We start from the raw sequence: 14,152 nt of genomic DNA, 5'->3' as shown, positions 1-14,152 counted from the left end.
TCGTCCCGGCTCATCCCTCGTCCCGGCTCATCACTGGGGTTGACCTTCTTATCCAGACCGCCTCCTTAATCCAACGGATGCGCCTGCTGTCTTCCCTGTCTATGACCTTGGTTCCAATCCAGTCAATTACGCAGTTATTCTTGGTAAGCTCTTGGGAAGATGTCTGAGAAATTTATGGGAGGACACTGGTCCTGGAAAAGAATTTTCCCATTCCTTACCAACCTGATGATTTTTTCCCGAAATTTAAAGAACTTTAACCTTTGAACCAGTCCGACCGATGCCCAGCCGCCTGTATGTTATCAGTGTACTATCTTGTGACGTTACACTAAGGTACGTAAGAACCAGTTTTGCTACTTCTTAAGTACCTACCAATGGGTCGAGCTTTTCATATCACCACAACAATATTGATCCGGATGAAATTAAGGGGAGAACGACGGCGTTGAAAATTAAGGAACCTTGAAATGGAGGCTTGCAAAATGTCACTTCTATGCCAGTCTCTGCGTGAAGTCATGGTGCAAGTCAAATAATCACAAATTAAGGAAAAAATTAAAGTGTCCATGCACGAAACGGCTAAGAAAAAGAGAGAATATATGTGAGCGACGCGAACGTATATGCTATCATTATTGTTATTGGGTGGGCCGACTATATATACTACACTATGTTTGCAGCCAGGGCTAGGAGCTTACAATAGGCGGGGCTAATCGCAAGGGTCTAGAGCAAGCTGCCATTCGGCGTCACTCGGGTGACCTCAATACGACTGTCGCAAGTGTCTGGAGCGAGCTGTGCCACACGTTCCCACCCATGTGTAAATTGTTGTGTGTATGTGTGCTTGTGTGTGTGCGTGCGTGCGCGCACGCGCGCGCGTGTGCATGTATCAGTACTTGGAGACGTGTATTTTTTTAAACTACTTGAGGAACCTTCATCATAGCTTCAGTGATCACCCTGAATATAAATTCAAAGGAAAATTCTGAACGCCCTAGTATTACAAAAGAGGGAACAATGGATGACTTTAAGTAACAAGAAAGGTTAGTGGCCACTATCCGTAAGATAACTTTATATTCTTTGACTTTGTGAGAGTTTTAATTCGCATCGATACCTACGTTTCTATGACAACAGCATGCTATGTCATACTTCAATAATACGTTAATAAAAATGTTCAGAGGAATGTATGTATTTTTTATGACATCCTACTCCCAACAATATAATCGATTTAATGATAACCATATGCATACTACCAAACAGAAGAGAAGTTTTTGATCAGAAACATTCTAATCAATTTAGCTCACAAAACAAACCGTCAAGACTAGCTTTGACATGTTGCACAAATGCCCATACGTAAAGATTACGTAAACATTGAAACTTCAACATGTTGCACAATCGTCCATACGTAAAGATTACGTAAACATTAAAACTTTAACATGTTGCACAATCGTCCATACGTAAAGATTACGTTATAACCTTACAGTAAAACTTCAACATGACATGTTGCAAAAACGCCCATACTTAAAACAAAAATGCAGCTATGACAGTAAGGGTGAATGAATCTAAAATCTTTACACATGTGGTAAAGTTGGATTAGAATAAAAGAGAAGTAAAATGTTACACCATATCAAAGGTTAAAGGTATGAGACATAAAATCACTTGTTTTGATAAGAAGATGGCGTTCTAGCAAGATACTGAGTACCGCTAGACAAAAGATAAAGGAATGAAACTTTCCAACTTTAAGATGACGTTAGCTGTACGCCATTCCTCCTAACACGGTATATTGATGTATGCAATATACTGCACTTTGCAATGTACATGTACATTGCTTTTTCTCAAGGTCAAACTATACTTAAGCTTCAAGTTGCCAGCACAGTAGCTAGTGCCACCTCTTTGGTTACATGGTCTAACTCACTCAGATACCTCGTCTCGAATTCTCTACAGTTTTCACTGAGCAGTATCACAGAATCCCTCTGAAGGGGATTGAAGTGATGATCGTTGAAGTTGGCACTTGTGATGAGTATCTCAACGTGATTTTCAAACCTTCCCGCGACAAACTTGCAGTGGAAGTAGGCCTTCCCGTCAGCCTCTCTGTCTGTGCCGACCCTCAGACAGCGTATCCGGTCAGCCTCGCTTTCGGAAAAGACCCCCTGCATTGCTTCCGCCAGAGTGGTTGCCTTCCCGTTTGTGTCAGTGAAGCAAGGGTCCCGGATGTAGAGGGCCTGGATGGACGACTGACCGGTCATCAGGCGATTCTTGATGTAACCTAGGATAAAGAATGCGATACAAGTATGAACGTATATTGAGGTTCAATTAACATTTTGATAATTATTTTACAAAATGTAGTTGGCTGTCAGAATAAAGATTACATGCACACTATAATCACTGATCCTGAAGAAGGCGACAGAGTGATCTTTGAAAATTTGATCTGAGTATACCTTTGTGTTGGAAAAAAAAGGAATTACACTATGATTACTACTACCACAGATGTACATCCGTGCCAACTATAATTTCTAATAACACTACTTCTTGCTACAAAGATTCAGTTTTACCGATCGTTTTCTTGTCGATCCATGGTGAGACGATGAAGACTTGTGCTCCGCGCTCGAACCACGACTGGAGAAGGTTGGACCAAAGACGCTTGATGACGTCACCTTTATAGATTCCTGGCCTGAAGTTTGGCAAAGCCTCTTTGAACGTCAGGGGCTGGAATTGTGATAAAGAGCGGACAAGAGGGGTTACAAGTAAGCATTTTACCATGGTCAGAAACGACATAACTTGCTGTTAAAAAGAGACCTTATTTGTGATTGCTACTGTGTCAAACTACGGCGTACATACAAAATACATTGTACCTTACATTTAGTATAATCAGACTGGAAGACAAGTATGAAGGTATAACGTTATATCTTACTACTTGATGTGCTTTATGAGCTGCATTATGGGTGGGTTTTGATACAAAAGAAGAATGTAACAGTAACGACATCTTGCGGAGTACAGCAGACATGCTTTGATGATCTATGAATGGTCTAAACTTTCCAGCAAAAACACGACGTACGTTACGTCAACGTCTATAACATTAACCATTAGAGGACGGGTTAAAATTCAAGCAAATGCATCCTGCATTTTATGAACATAGCCATTACAAAAAGGAATAAGAAACGTATTTCTGTTCCTAAGTTCTTGTTCTTTTCTATCTTCTAATAAAATCTGGTACTATATTTTTCACCATGCATCTGACAAACTTGCATTACCAAGTATTGCGTAAGAAATCTCGGTGCTAGTAATTTTAAAAGCAAAGAGCCTTTGTGTTTAAAGGAAGAGACGAATTAAAGGTAGAGACGAATTATAAACAACACTAAATGTTTAAAACGAAAAGTACATTTATCACCTTCGTGATCTGTAGGTCAGACAGCGCCTCTGCAAGATCATCGGTATTTCCGGTCTTCACTTTACTGATGACGTGTTTTCCGGTTGATTTTTCTGATTCCGACGTTTCATTTTTTGATGGACGTTTGCCATAATCACGTGACTGCCCCTTGCCTGCCATTGGCAAACTCTGATTGGCTCCTGACTGAGCGTCACCCTTCTCATTGGCTGTTGCCTTGACAACGCCAGCGTCGTTTCTGTTCTTCTGAAGGATGCTGTTTGAATCTGAAGCAAAGACAGACGAAAAGAAATATTAACTACAGAAGTCGAAATATGTCGGTTGAACATATTCTCACAACTCTTTGCAGTTTACCTAGCTCCGAATCCTTCCTATTCAAGCTCCACTTTTGATTCACTCTTGACGTCATCACACTTTCGACTTCCGGAAAATCAGCACAATGAATAAGATTAAGACATCATGCGAGATCGACTGAAAACTCATGGTGTTTTCTTTGTGTTTGCCTTTGTGCTAAAACTTTACAACACAGATGAGTCTTCATTCGAAGCTAAAGTTTTGCTTACTTTCGTCGATCCATGCCCGCGCCTCTGCCTCCGAGTGGAAGCCCTTGTAGCGGGCGCTGCTGAATCCTTCTATTTGTTCTTTGGTCTGAGACCTAAGGGGGAAAACAACAAATCAGTTATCCCTAGCTTTAGTTGCTCGTTTTTCACACACATAAAAAATGCATTTTGCCTTTTGTACCTAGTTTCTAGAAGGCAAAAGTTAGCGACATCTTTTTTGGCATTTCGTACATGTATGTGACATGATTGCGAATGACTAAATAACACGTCTACTTGAGTGGTTACACGGTCATCAAAATAAGTGAAACATTAGAAATCGTTTCTACCAGTCCGTGTAGATCCCAGGTTTCCTTCCCCGTGCCACGGCGTAGTGGGTGAACCGGTTCTTCGGCATTCTGAGTTAAATGTCTGAAATATAACGTTAAATAAAATATTAGTGCTGTGACGATAAGTATTGATCATTATTATAGGATACTTTGAATGCAGATCATTTGATAATGCTCACGCTTTGTCAGTGCATATACTTTTGATAAAGCAACAGAGACATTGTATGCAAATCGGTAATACACATCTTTGCGTGGTGTGGAATATTTAACAATGGTCATTCAACGTCTAGCGCCTCTACTCCATATTAAACTTGCGTGAGTTCATAATTTTTTTCAAGGACAAATACAGTCGAGATGATGTTTACGCATACACGTATACATGCATTACCACACATACCATACACGGTGAAATCCCACGACACATTGCAGGGAAAGCTAGTTCATGTGTATCATCTCGTTACGTTGAAAAGTGACAAATAGTGACAGACTAATTTCAAACTTGGCGCCATTGCCCCTCGAAGGGGGGAGGAGTGCAGTTATTCAAACCGACCACTTCTACGGCATATATGCAGATGTCACAGTACTTGCTACATGTGGAAAGCATAATACAAATCCGTGTAAACTTACTATTTGAACAGGGACGTCCGATCTTGGATATTTCCGAAATGTTTGACGAGGAAATGTGCACGCCACCCAACCCGGAAGTGAGCCTCCCTGCTGCGATACCGCACTTGCGCAGTAGGATGGTAAAAGCACCACCTTGCAAGAATATGATAAACTGCACTCAGCCTGTTCTTCTGAAGTCATGTTGTCCACAAAAAAAAGGGCACTACTTGGAATTTCTGTTAACTGTTCAACCCCCTTCGTTCCATTAATCCCCCCCCCCCCACACACACCTATTCCCGCATATTTTTTTTTTTTTTCGTTATTTTACATATTTTTATATTAGTGTTTTATTGCAAATTCATGCCCGTGGGCTAAATGCAGGTAACATACAAGATACAAACAGTGTAAAATACAATATCACAGGTGTCTAGTCTAAAACTGGTGAGAGCTAACTCTAGATCCTGGGTTATTGGGTTCGACTCCTTATTTGAAGACAGTGGAAGACGAAAGATCCCACCTTTTCTATTATGTGTGGGTTTTGTGATGTTAAAAGGAGGACTGTTTTCTTTTTATCATTGAATGTGAGAAAGTTTGGATGGAATTTGATGGCCTCTTTGAACAGCTCTTTTCTTTCTTGGTTATAGAGAGGGCAGTTTGACATGAAATGTGTTTCGTCTTCCACAGGGCTTTAGCCAGCTCGAAATTTTTTTCCGTCAGCCAATTACAACCGTCGCGAAAACCGCGAAAATTAGTTAGAAGGACTGAACTGAGACCTTGAAAAACGGGTTTTAATGAGATTATCGTATGCGAAAGGGCGCCGACACACATTGTCAACAATCATAACAATAGCAAAACAAACAGTGTGTGGCTTTTACGGCCGTGGACGGCGTCCCCAAGCCGCCTGTAGCTTCCACCAAGGATTTTTGTCCGTCAAGGTTGACGGATTGGTTTTAAAATTTTTCCGTCAGACGCAGCAAATTTCCGTCAATTGACGGAAAAACGGACGCTGGCTAAAGCCCTGGTCTTCCACCACGTTTGACGTGCATTGTTTGCACGTTCTTTCACACACGGATAGCCTTTTGTACCGTCCTCTCTCAATTTCGAGAGGATGGGCACTAATTCTAATTTTGCTGATTGCCGAGCGTAAATCAAAATTATCTAATTCTAAGTATTTTTCCATAGTATGTGCTGTTTTACAGGTCTTATAAAATCTTAGCTTACCAGTATCTATACTCAAGTTATGACGAGAGGTTTGGATAAACATATCAGAGATTCTAGATCTTATCATTGTACATATAGATCTGATATCACTAAGTGAGTTACATGAATACATTTATATGAATACCCCATAGGTCTTCTGAACAGCTCTTTTACAACAAATTACAATTCATAAGTTTTTTGCTTAATTTTCAAAAGTAACATTACTGCTTTCCTATTTATCCTATTGTCACTAGTAATCACAAACAACTGAAGTGAAAAAGATAAGCTATTGCTGTAATGTCTTCAAACATTCCAAACCTGAAACTCACCACAGCTAGTGGCATAATACACCAGCTTCCTCCTTTTTTTACACACATTAAGCAAAAAATTCAATCAATCTTGTTCGTACTTCTCTGGGAAACATTACTCAAGTCACACATGATTTTAATTTGTGTACATTCCTGAGAAGGTAGCCTTCTGATAAATACTGCACTACTTTGTAACAATGTAGCGCTTTTTTTTCTAAACTGTACCTCAGTATGTGGATGTATTTTATCTTACTGTATTAATGGCAAGAAACTACCTAATAGACTGACAATATTAGATATGACTTATCAGTCTAATACAATTACAAACATTCACATCATACAATTCTGCTAGCTTGCCTTTGCTAAAAGAATTTAGCAGTATCTAAATAATGTTGAAACAGCTATAGTAGATGTGAGATCACACCTTTATATATATATTGTTCAACTTCAATAACATTCCATTTTTATGGCTTTCACTGCAGACAAAGTTCCCAGAGTGCCAAGTTCTTTCCTTACAAGCTAAAATTAATTGTACATTTTAATGCAAAGAATACAAAGATAAACACTGTAAAGGTGCATGCTTTGTGCAGAAAAAGAGTAAGCTTAGTTTTTGTGTCTTAAATATGATATAAAGTATATGTCATGGTATAAAGCCAGACAAAAGTTTCCAAAAGGAAGAGCTAAAATACTTGATATGCAAGACATAACATGGCTTTTTTTTGTGCAAAATTCAGCACAAAACATCATCTACTAGTATTTCATTCCATACTTGCAATCAAATGACAATAAATCAATCATTTTTTCTCAAAAATCTTGTAAATGAACACTGAAACTTCGATAACCAGCTCCATACATAGATCTCTATAGCAGCATGAAATTCAAAACCGACATATACAACAAGTTACTTCTTTTACAACTAGCCTTTCAACGGTAGATAATTTATAAATATGTTACAATGTAATCTAAAATGTATACTGTACTGCAGAACAATTGTGCGTGACATTGTAATTGCATGTACTTTTCACAGAGTTCAACAGTAAGCTAAAGTACTCTACAAAATCTATACAAAAATATTCTATATTCTTTATATATATATCTTTATATTCTTTAAAAAAAAACATTAAGGTTTACAAAAATGAATGTTGTGTTTCTAAAGACCAACATAAGAGCATAAAAAATTCAAGGTGAGCCATTTTGCATTGCGTTGAACTGAAGTACAAAAACTTCATCATAGATTGTACTTCATCACAGATGAGCTTTCATAGAAAAAGTTACAGTTTACAGCACACTGACACAACATTAACGTTGCAGTTATAGTACAGATATTTTGTACATGAATCAGTATATCAAAACATTGAACAAAGAAGTACAATGTTTACAGCTGAACAGTCTTATTTAGGTTGTGAAGTACAGGAAGTATATTTTGAATTTTATCACTCAAAATGTCAGGTTAAAAATTTATGTCAGTTGCCAGTCGACCCACAAAATGGCTAGGGTCAGCAAGATTTGCTAGAGTCGGTCAGGTAACAGGACAACACAACATTTTTTTCTAGGCCTTGCAGAGATTAAAAACTACAGGAAGCTCAATAGATAAATAAATCCATCTTCAACACATCATGTACAGACTCTTCACACTGATCAATGCTGGATAACTACAGGCCCGGGCTCAAATACAGAGTGATAAAACGACACCAGTTCAGTTTTACGGATAATCTTTATAATCTGGTCGTACAGTTTAGTGGCATCCTTCCCCCAGATGAAGTCCATGTGGTCGAAATTCTTGATCTCGGAGTTGTAGACGACGTTCTTGAGATGCGGAATGGCGGCCTGGACGTCCGTAGGGTCAGCTAGCCAGTCGTTTCCACCCCAGAACAGAGCTACGGGCGTGGTCATGTTCTCTATGGGATAGACAGGGGCGGTGGGCTGTAAGAGAAGGGGACAAAGAGGAGACAGTGTTAGAAAACAGTCAAACCTGTACAATTCACCACCTCTACATAAGGACCATTTGGCCACTGATATACAGTAAAAGTAGAGGTGACCACGTCTACATAAGGACAAATGTGTTTTGACTATTTTAGAACGTTTGCAACAAAGAAGAAATTGCAAAACAATAAAAATATTGACACAAGGACTTAAAATTCAAAAGAAAATTGTGTCTGAACCTCTAAAAATTCTATTGATTTGTCAGAACTTCTATCTTTGCTACATTTTGTCTGCTTTTTTTACCTCTTCTCTCGGGATCTAAATGACCACCATGAAAAAAATATTTCAAAAATCATAAAAAAAGTTTCTACCAAGAAAATAAAAAATCAGGATTTGGGGGGCCCCGGGCTAAATGACAAACTTCAATTTTCTGTCTAATCATACTGAAAGGAGTTTTCATATTTTCTACTCACCTGATTGTATTGCTGTTTGTTGTCATCTGGGTTTCCATAGTCATAAGCTTGGAACTTGTTGGAGTTCACCATCTGTATAGAGAGTATAAAGTGTGTATTAAAATCATACAGGAGAAATAAAGCTCTAGTAGTTCTGTTAGATGTCTGACAATAATCTTTTTGATCAGTATGAAATCATGCTCAAAGCAAATTTTTAAACATGTAGATACATGTACATGCATATTCTATTACAATACAAAGACAGACAGACCAGACTACTGTTAATTCTTTTATTTCTGCAGTGATTTTAGGTTATGGTTAAAGGAGGTTTTTACAGTGTTTTAAAAAAGTGGTTAAAACAATTCTGTAGTGTAATAGGAATACATAGGACATGCACTTAGTTTGGGGTAGAGAGGTCACAGCAAAAAATAGTGAAAAAAAAATTAAAGCAATCATTGGAAGATCTACAGTAAGTGTCACATGTACCTACCTGAGCAAAATGAACCATGTTCTTTGTTGAGGTCCCTGCCGGCGTGTGAGAGAAGTATACTGGAAGTCGTGTCTGTAGGAAAAAGAAATACAGGTAACTTAAACTACAAGCCATGCTGTCAATTTACTGTATTAGAGATAAACTGCATTTTTGCAGCATTCTGTTTGAGAATTTGAAGTTTTGATAGACTACCTTTTTAGTGCAGTTTGCAGGCTATTTACACTGACTAGACAATTTGTGATCAACATGAGTTTGACAATTGTCAACTCCTATCAGGCAATTTAGACTGGACTCACATATTGTGTAAGGGTTAGAGTTGGGAATAAATCTAGATGTTGGTCCAGCTTGGCTGGACTGAGTTGGCAATGGTTTAACTAACTTGACATCCTTTATTTTTCTTTCAAACAAAATCTTATTCTTGTCTGGAAATTTATACTTGTCTGGAAACTTTACATTTAAAAAAACTTTCCAGACAATCCTAACATTAAAAATTAAGAAGTCTAGGTACCTCGTTTAGTTGAACAGGATCGAATCCCACCAGTAGGAAGAGCATGTTCTCACAGTACTTCTCTGTGGACTTGTCACACAGGAACGAGGCCAGCCAGTCCAGCCACCAACTGTTGGGCAGAAACTCATCCACACCAAAGATACGGAACATCGCCTTGTAGAAAGAAAAATACAATATAGTGCACGATAAAACCATCAGGCACATGCCCCATCTGTCTGTAATAAGACGCACTGCTACAACAGCTGCCATTTCAAATCTGATGGCAGATGCACCTTATTGATACAAAAATTTCTGGATTGGCCATCACAATAATGTCATTTTTCACTCCAAAGTTTCAGTAGTCTGTATGCATGCTTATTTCCTCCGTACTATTTTGATTGACTGGAAATAGTTCTGATCCTTATCATCAGGCACTGTCTAAAGAATGCCTACAATTGCCGCCGCGAGGGAGTCATTAACCAAAGCCAGTGAGAGATTGTGTTAACACAGGCTAAGTTACACAGAAACAAACACTTTTCAATTGTTGATCTGTGTGTGCTCATAATGCATGTATGATTAACCCCAAGATTTTAAGTGCTAGGAAAGTTGATCACCTTTAGAAAACTATAGCATAGAAGATTTATTGTAAAGCAGGTCATTCTTTACAATAAGTACAGTTGACCTAGAAGTAATCCACACATCAGAAAAGACAGTGCTATGCTAGTTGTCCTGTCCTACTTACCGAGATGATGTCATCAAACTGTGCCAGGTACTTGATAGGACTGGTGATGTGACCCAGGGTCACCACTGGAGCCAGCGCAAAGAACGTCTTTACCTGCATAAAGTACAAATGTTGCCATCAATACAAAAAGTATGAAGATTTAGCATTGATATGCAGGTTTTTTTTCTAAAAAAAAACTGCATGTGGAGTAAAGTGACTGGTTTAAAGGGGGGGTGCATTTTTCTCCATTACATGGTGTGGAGCTTTCAAGAACTTTGAGTTAGAACTGAGTGCTGTAAGACTTCTTGATGTTGACCTCTACTAGCAGACAGGTCACAGTTATACTTATACACTGGAGCCATATGCAGCCTAGTAGTAATCAACTTCATGGATGTTTGCTGTCCAGGGTAAGGGGACATGGTTAAAGTATGATCTACAGGGCACAGCATCCCTCTTTTCCTCTTCAGAAAAAAAAATCTTAAATTCAATACTGACAAAATAAACATCACCTGATCATAACTAATATTACTATTTCAATACAGCCTTTTCATATATCACAAACATATAAAAATGTCTTTGATTTAAACCTTTTTACAAACCTTTTTGGCAAACTCCTGGTCTTGTGACAGATGTGCGAAGGCGATGGCCGTCCCCTGGGAGTGACCAACGTAGTAGAGTGAACTCTGACCTGTTTTGTTGAGGGCAAAGGTCACCATGGCGGGCAGGTCATACTTGGCCATCTCATCCCAGCTACGTGATCAACAAAAGAAAAGCTTCTCTAAGATTCTTGCTTTGAAATATTTTTGATTCTCAATCTCACAAGGATGAGCAATAATGATAAAGATGTACATGTACCTCTCAAATGACAGTAACCACACAACTGACCTATCTAGAATGTCCATCATAATTACAAGTACAGCAATTAAACCAATGATAACATGGCACTTAGCATTTCATCCAACGAGAGAGGGCTGCATGCCTGTCAAATGTTGCTTATAATACATATTTCAATTTTGTATTTTTTCACTTGTCTTTAATGCAGGTGGTCTTGGCTATGGGATAAGTTTAGCGCATCTTTCTTCACCCTCTCTTGAAGGAATAAGAAATTCAAATCTTGCAATTGTTTTTAGAAACAAAAGTCATTGTCAACAACTTAAATGTAAAAGGGAAGAAGTAGGGAAGAGTAGAACAAACCTGAAGTCCCAGAACTCATCATCATCTGGTGTGTACTTGACATGTTTGCGGGAGTACGTGTTTCCTCGCATGTTCCCCAACCACACGTCGAACCCGGCATCCGCCAGGATGAATGCAAGGCTCTCATTGGCCAAATTCAGGATCCAATCGGTGGAGGCAGACAGCAGTCCGTGTTGTAGGAAAATGGCGGGGCGTTGGTCTTTGTGTGAGGTAGCGTTGCGGCCGTACGGAATGCGCTGCACTCCCAGCAAGAAGCCATCGTCGGTTTTCACTGTATAATCTTCACATGGATATCCTTTGCTAGTGATCAACTGAGTCTGGATAAAAATACAATATTGAAAAAAATCATTATTTAGAGATTAATGTCTGAGCTCAAGGCTAATCTTTTGAGATTAACAGGTTTTAATAAAATGTTGAAAAATTATGACTTAGACAATTATGTTATGGCTTTTTATTAAAATGATGATAAATGTTTTAAGATTTACAGATTTTTAGAAACCTTACTTGTTATGGCAAACTCTCTTTTAATTTTTTTTTTCAAACTCACTGAGTCACAGTTGCAGTTTGGTTTTAAATTCTGACTAAATAGAAAGGAGCTTTTCATTTACAGCAAATTTACCCGGCATTAAAAGATGTGTCAAAATAATAAAAAGCCGCTATATCTGATCTTAAACATTGCTTACAATTTGTTGTTATCATGAATCATTTGCTTGCAGATAACTTTTTTCCAAGGAGTTTCAAACCATCGCAGCTGCACAGGTGTCAAGTGAGCTGAGCTCCTTGGTTAGTTTTAATACACAAACATGCGATGTCCTTGTAAACTACAACCAAACTAAAAGATGACAGGCATCCTTACCGCATTCATATGAACCTCTGGGTCTTCCCCTAACGACCACAATCTTTTGATCGGCGGAGAAAAGCATGACGCCGTCAAAATCACGGAAAATATAACAAGAACATGCAAAACATCGTCCGCAATCCGCGCCATTTTGTCACCTTGTGACCAGTCACGTGAAGATGCGGCATCCTGGAACATTCTATTATCATTTTGGGGGTGACGACACAAATGTATGAGTATTTGGTTTTGTACTTTTTTGTTATCGATGAAACAAAAATAAACATAAAGCCTAATACTGTAATATTGAATAGTTTCTGTAATAATACATACATGACATACGTTTAAGAGCTTTGTTTACATCTATTATGTTTAGCTATGAGGAGTGCAATTCAAAAGGACACCCCGATGGGAAATATATAGGGAAATCCCACATCTCGTACATCTAAACTCTCGCGAGACTATGTGAAACATCGATTTTTAACGATTTTAGCAAATTCTTTGCCAGTAATTAGTATTCAAATGTACATCAATTCGTCCATTATGTTTATTTGTTTGTTTATTGTTGCATTAGATAACATGCCATGGTCAGAACAACCAGGGAAAATCATTAGAATCTTCTATTAGAGGGGGTGTCGAATACCCTGACTATTGGGTACCCCTCTAGAGACCAATGCAATTTTCGGCATGTTCATTATTTTTTGTTGCGATTTTCATCTGAGTCGTCCCGTCCGTTCACCGCTATTGATTCTCCTCAAATTATCCGCATCTAGAAAGTCGCACCGTTCGACCAAAGTCGACATCCCGACGTACCTGAAATGTCCCGTCGATGGACGATTTTTGCCTGAAATGTGATTTTTCTGGGCCTCGAAAAAGCGGGGTTATAATATTCGGAGGGAGTCGCGGGTAGGTAGGATCGCAGTGTTTTTGGCTTGACCGGGAATCGAGAGGAGGATTTTTTGTTTCCCCGTGCACTGGGGTGGATGAATGAGCCGCGGGAGGGGTGGAAACTCGAGCTAACCAACCCAGGAACTCCGTAGTGGATGACCTAGCGGCCTGAACTCGGGAAAAACCGCCGGAAAGATGGACCGTTCGCCCGGGAAAGACCCGGGTAGAGAACGCAGGCAGAGGCAGGCGTTTCTGAAGGATCTGAAGGATTTTCACGCTGCCAAAGGGTGAGTGTGTGTCTTCCTACTCTCCTTACCACAAAAATTATCGCTTTTGTCCCGTCGCCGGATGTTCCCTGAAGTTCACGGACACTTCTCTAACTTTGATTGCCTGTTTCTTTTGTTCTCCAGGCACCCAATTTCTCGGTTTCCCTACGTTGGCGGGAGAGAGCTGGACCTGCACCATCTTTACAACAAAGTCACCTCTTTGGGAGGATTTCAGAAGGTCAGTTCGCCCAACACTTCCAGACTTTACTCGTTCTCACGGCGATTTTTCGCCCACCTGACAACTTTTCCTGTTAGGTCAAGTTCACCTGCCGGCCGTGGACCACCGCTGGGGACGTTTGGGGGTCGATTTTTCGGCCTAGAAGCGGGATTATTGGGTGGTTTTGTGCGGGTGTGGGTGTTCTGGAGGGAAAATTAATTTTTGGTGGGAGGGAAGGGTTTGGAGAGACAAAGCGCCTTGCACCTTGCGCTCGTAACAATGCCTTCCACGCTTGTAAACAAAAACTGATCT

At 39.4% G+C, this 14,152-nt stretch overlaps 4 protein-coding genes and 1 long non-coding RNA gene across 5 annotated transcripts in view; 2 read left to right on the top strand and 3 right to left on the bottom strand.

The window, feature by feature from the left end:
• LOC118406895 (zinc finger protein 260-like) overlaps positions 1–14,152 on the top strand; it is a 31,485-nt gene that overhangs the window by 7,093 nt on the left and 10,240 nt on the right. The window lies entirely within an intron of this gene.
• LOC118407184 lies at positions 1,842–5,017 on the bottom strand. The gene is made up of 6 exons (XM_035807606.1): positions 4,881–5,017; positions 4,254–4,335; positions 3,931–4,022; positions 3,371–3,633; positions 2,535–2,688; positions 1,842–2,248 (listed from the first exon to the last, which is right to left on the bottom strand). Exons 2-6 carry the CDS (start codon positions 4,319–4,321, stop codon positions 1,842–1,844), a joined length of 984 nt encoding a protein of 327 aa, XP_035663499.1. The 5' UTR covers positions 4,322–4,335; positions 4,881–5,017.
• On the bottom strand, positions 6,328–7,298 carry LOC118406944. Its single transcript, XR_004830099.1, has 2 exons — positions 6,696–7,298; positions 6,328–6,642 (listed from the first exon to the last, which is right to left on the bottom strand). It is a non-coding gene; the product is annotated as an uncharacterized LOC118406944 (long non-coding RNA).
• Positions 7,481–12,786, bottom strand: LOC118406888 (gastric triacylglycerol lipase-like). Its single transcript, XM_035807279.1, has 8 exons — positions 12,491–12,786; positions 11,635–11,951; positions 11,040–11,190; positions 10,462–10,554; positions 9,741–9,893; positions 9,233–9,304; positions 8,764–8,835; positions 7,481–8,290 (listed from the first exon to the last, which is right to left on the bottom strand). The coding sequence occupies exons 1-8, from the start codon at positions 12,668–12,670 to the stop codon at positions 8,006–8,008; spliced, it is 1,323 nt and encodes a 440-aa protein (XP_035663172.1). The 5' UTR covers positions 12,671–12,786; the 3' UTR covers positions 7,481–8,005.
• The window catches only part of LOC118406933 (AT-rich interactive domain-containing protein 2-like), a 1,807-nt gene continuing 546 nt past the window's right edge, over positions 12,892–14,152 (top strand). The window contains exons 1-2 of the mRNA XM_035807337.1: positions 12,892–13,644; positions 13,768–13,861. Of these exons, the coding sequence (XP_035663230.1) occupies positions 13,553–13,644; positions 13,768–13,861 (186 nt within the window). The 5' untranslated portion in view covers positions 12,892–13,552. The remainder of the gene's footprint in view (positions 13,645–13,767; positions 13,862–14,152) is intronic.

Source organism: Branchiostoma floridae, chromosome 19, assembly GCF_000003815.2.
Source record: "Branchiostoma floridae strain S238N-H82 chromosome 19, Bfl_VNyyK, whole genome shotgun sequence".
NCBI classification, from domain to species: Eukaryota; Metazoa; Chordata; class Leptocardii; order Amphioxiformes; family Branchiostomatidae; genus Branchiostoma; species Branchiostoma floridae.
Note: the sequence above shows the minus strand (reverse complement) of the source record. Positions and strands in the feature narration are given on the sequence as shown.

Coding starts and splice junctions, on each gene's coding strand:
- LOC118407184 (XM_035807606.1), bottom strand. CDS start 4,321: ATGCCGAAGAACCGGTTCACCCACTACGCCGTGGCACGGGGAAGGAAA. Junction 3,634..3,930: donor GCGGGCATGGATCGACGAAA/GTAAGCAAAACT, acceptor TCTTTGCTTCAG/ATTCAAACAGCATCCTTCAG. Junction 2,249..2,534: donor GATCGACAAGAAAACGATCG/GTAAAACTGAAT, acceptor TCTTTATCCTAG/GTTACATCAAGAATCGCCTG.
- LOC118406888 (XM_035807279.1), bottom strand. CDS start 12,670: ATGTTCCAGGATGCCGCATCTTCACGTGACTGGTCACAAGGTGACAAA. Junction 10,555..11,039: donor ACCAGGAGTTTGCCAAAAAG/GTTTGTAAAAAG, acceptor TACTTTATGCAG/GTAAAGACGTTCTTTGCGCT. Junction 9,305..9,740: donor ATCCTGTTCAACTAAACGAG/GTACCTAGACTT, acceptor TTTTTCCTACAG/ACACGACTTCCAGTATACTT.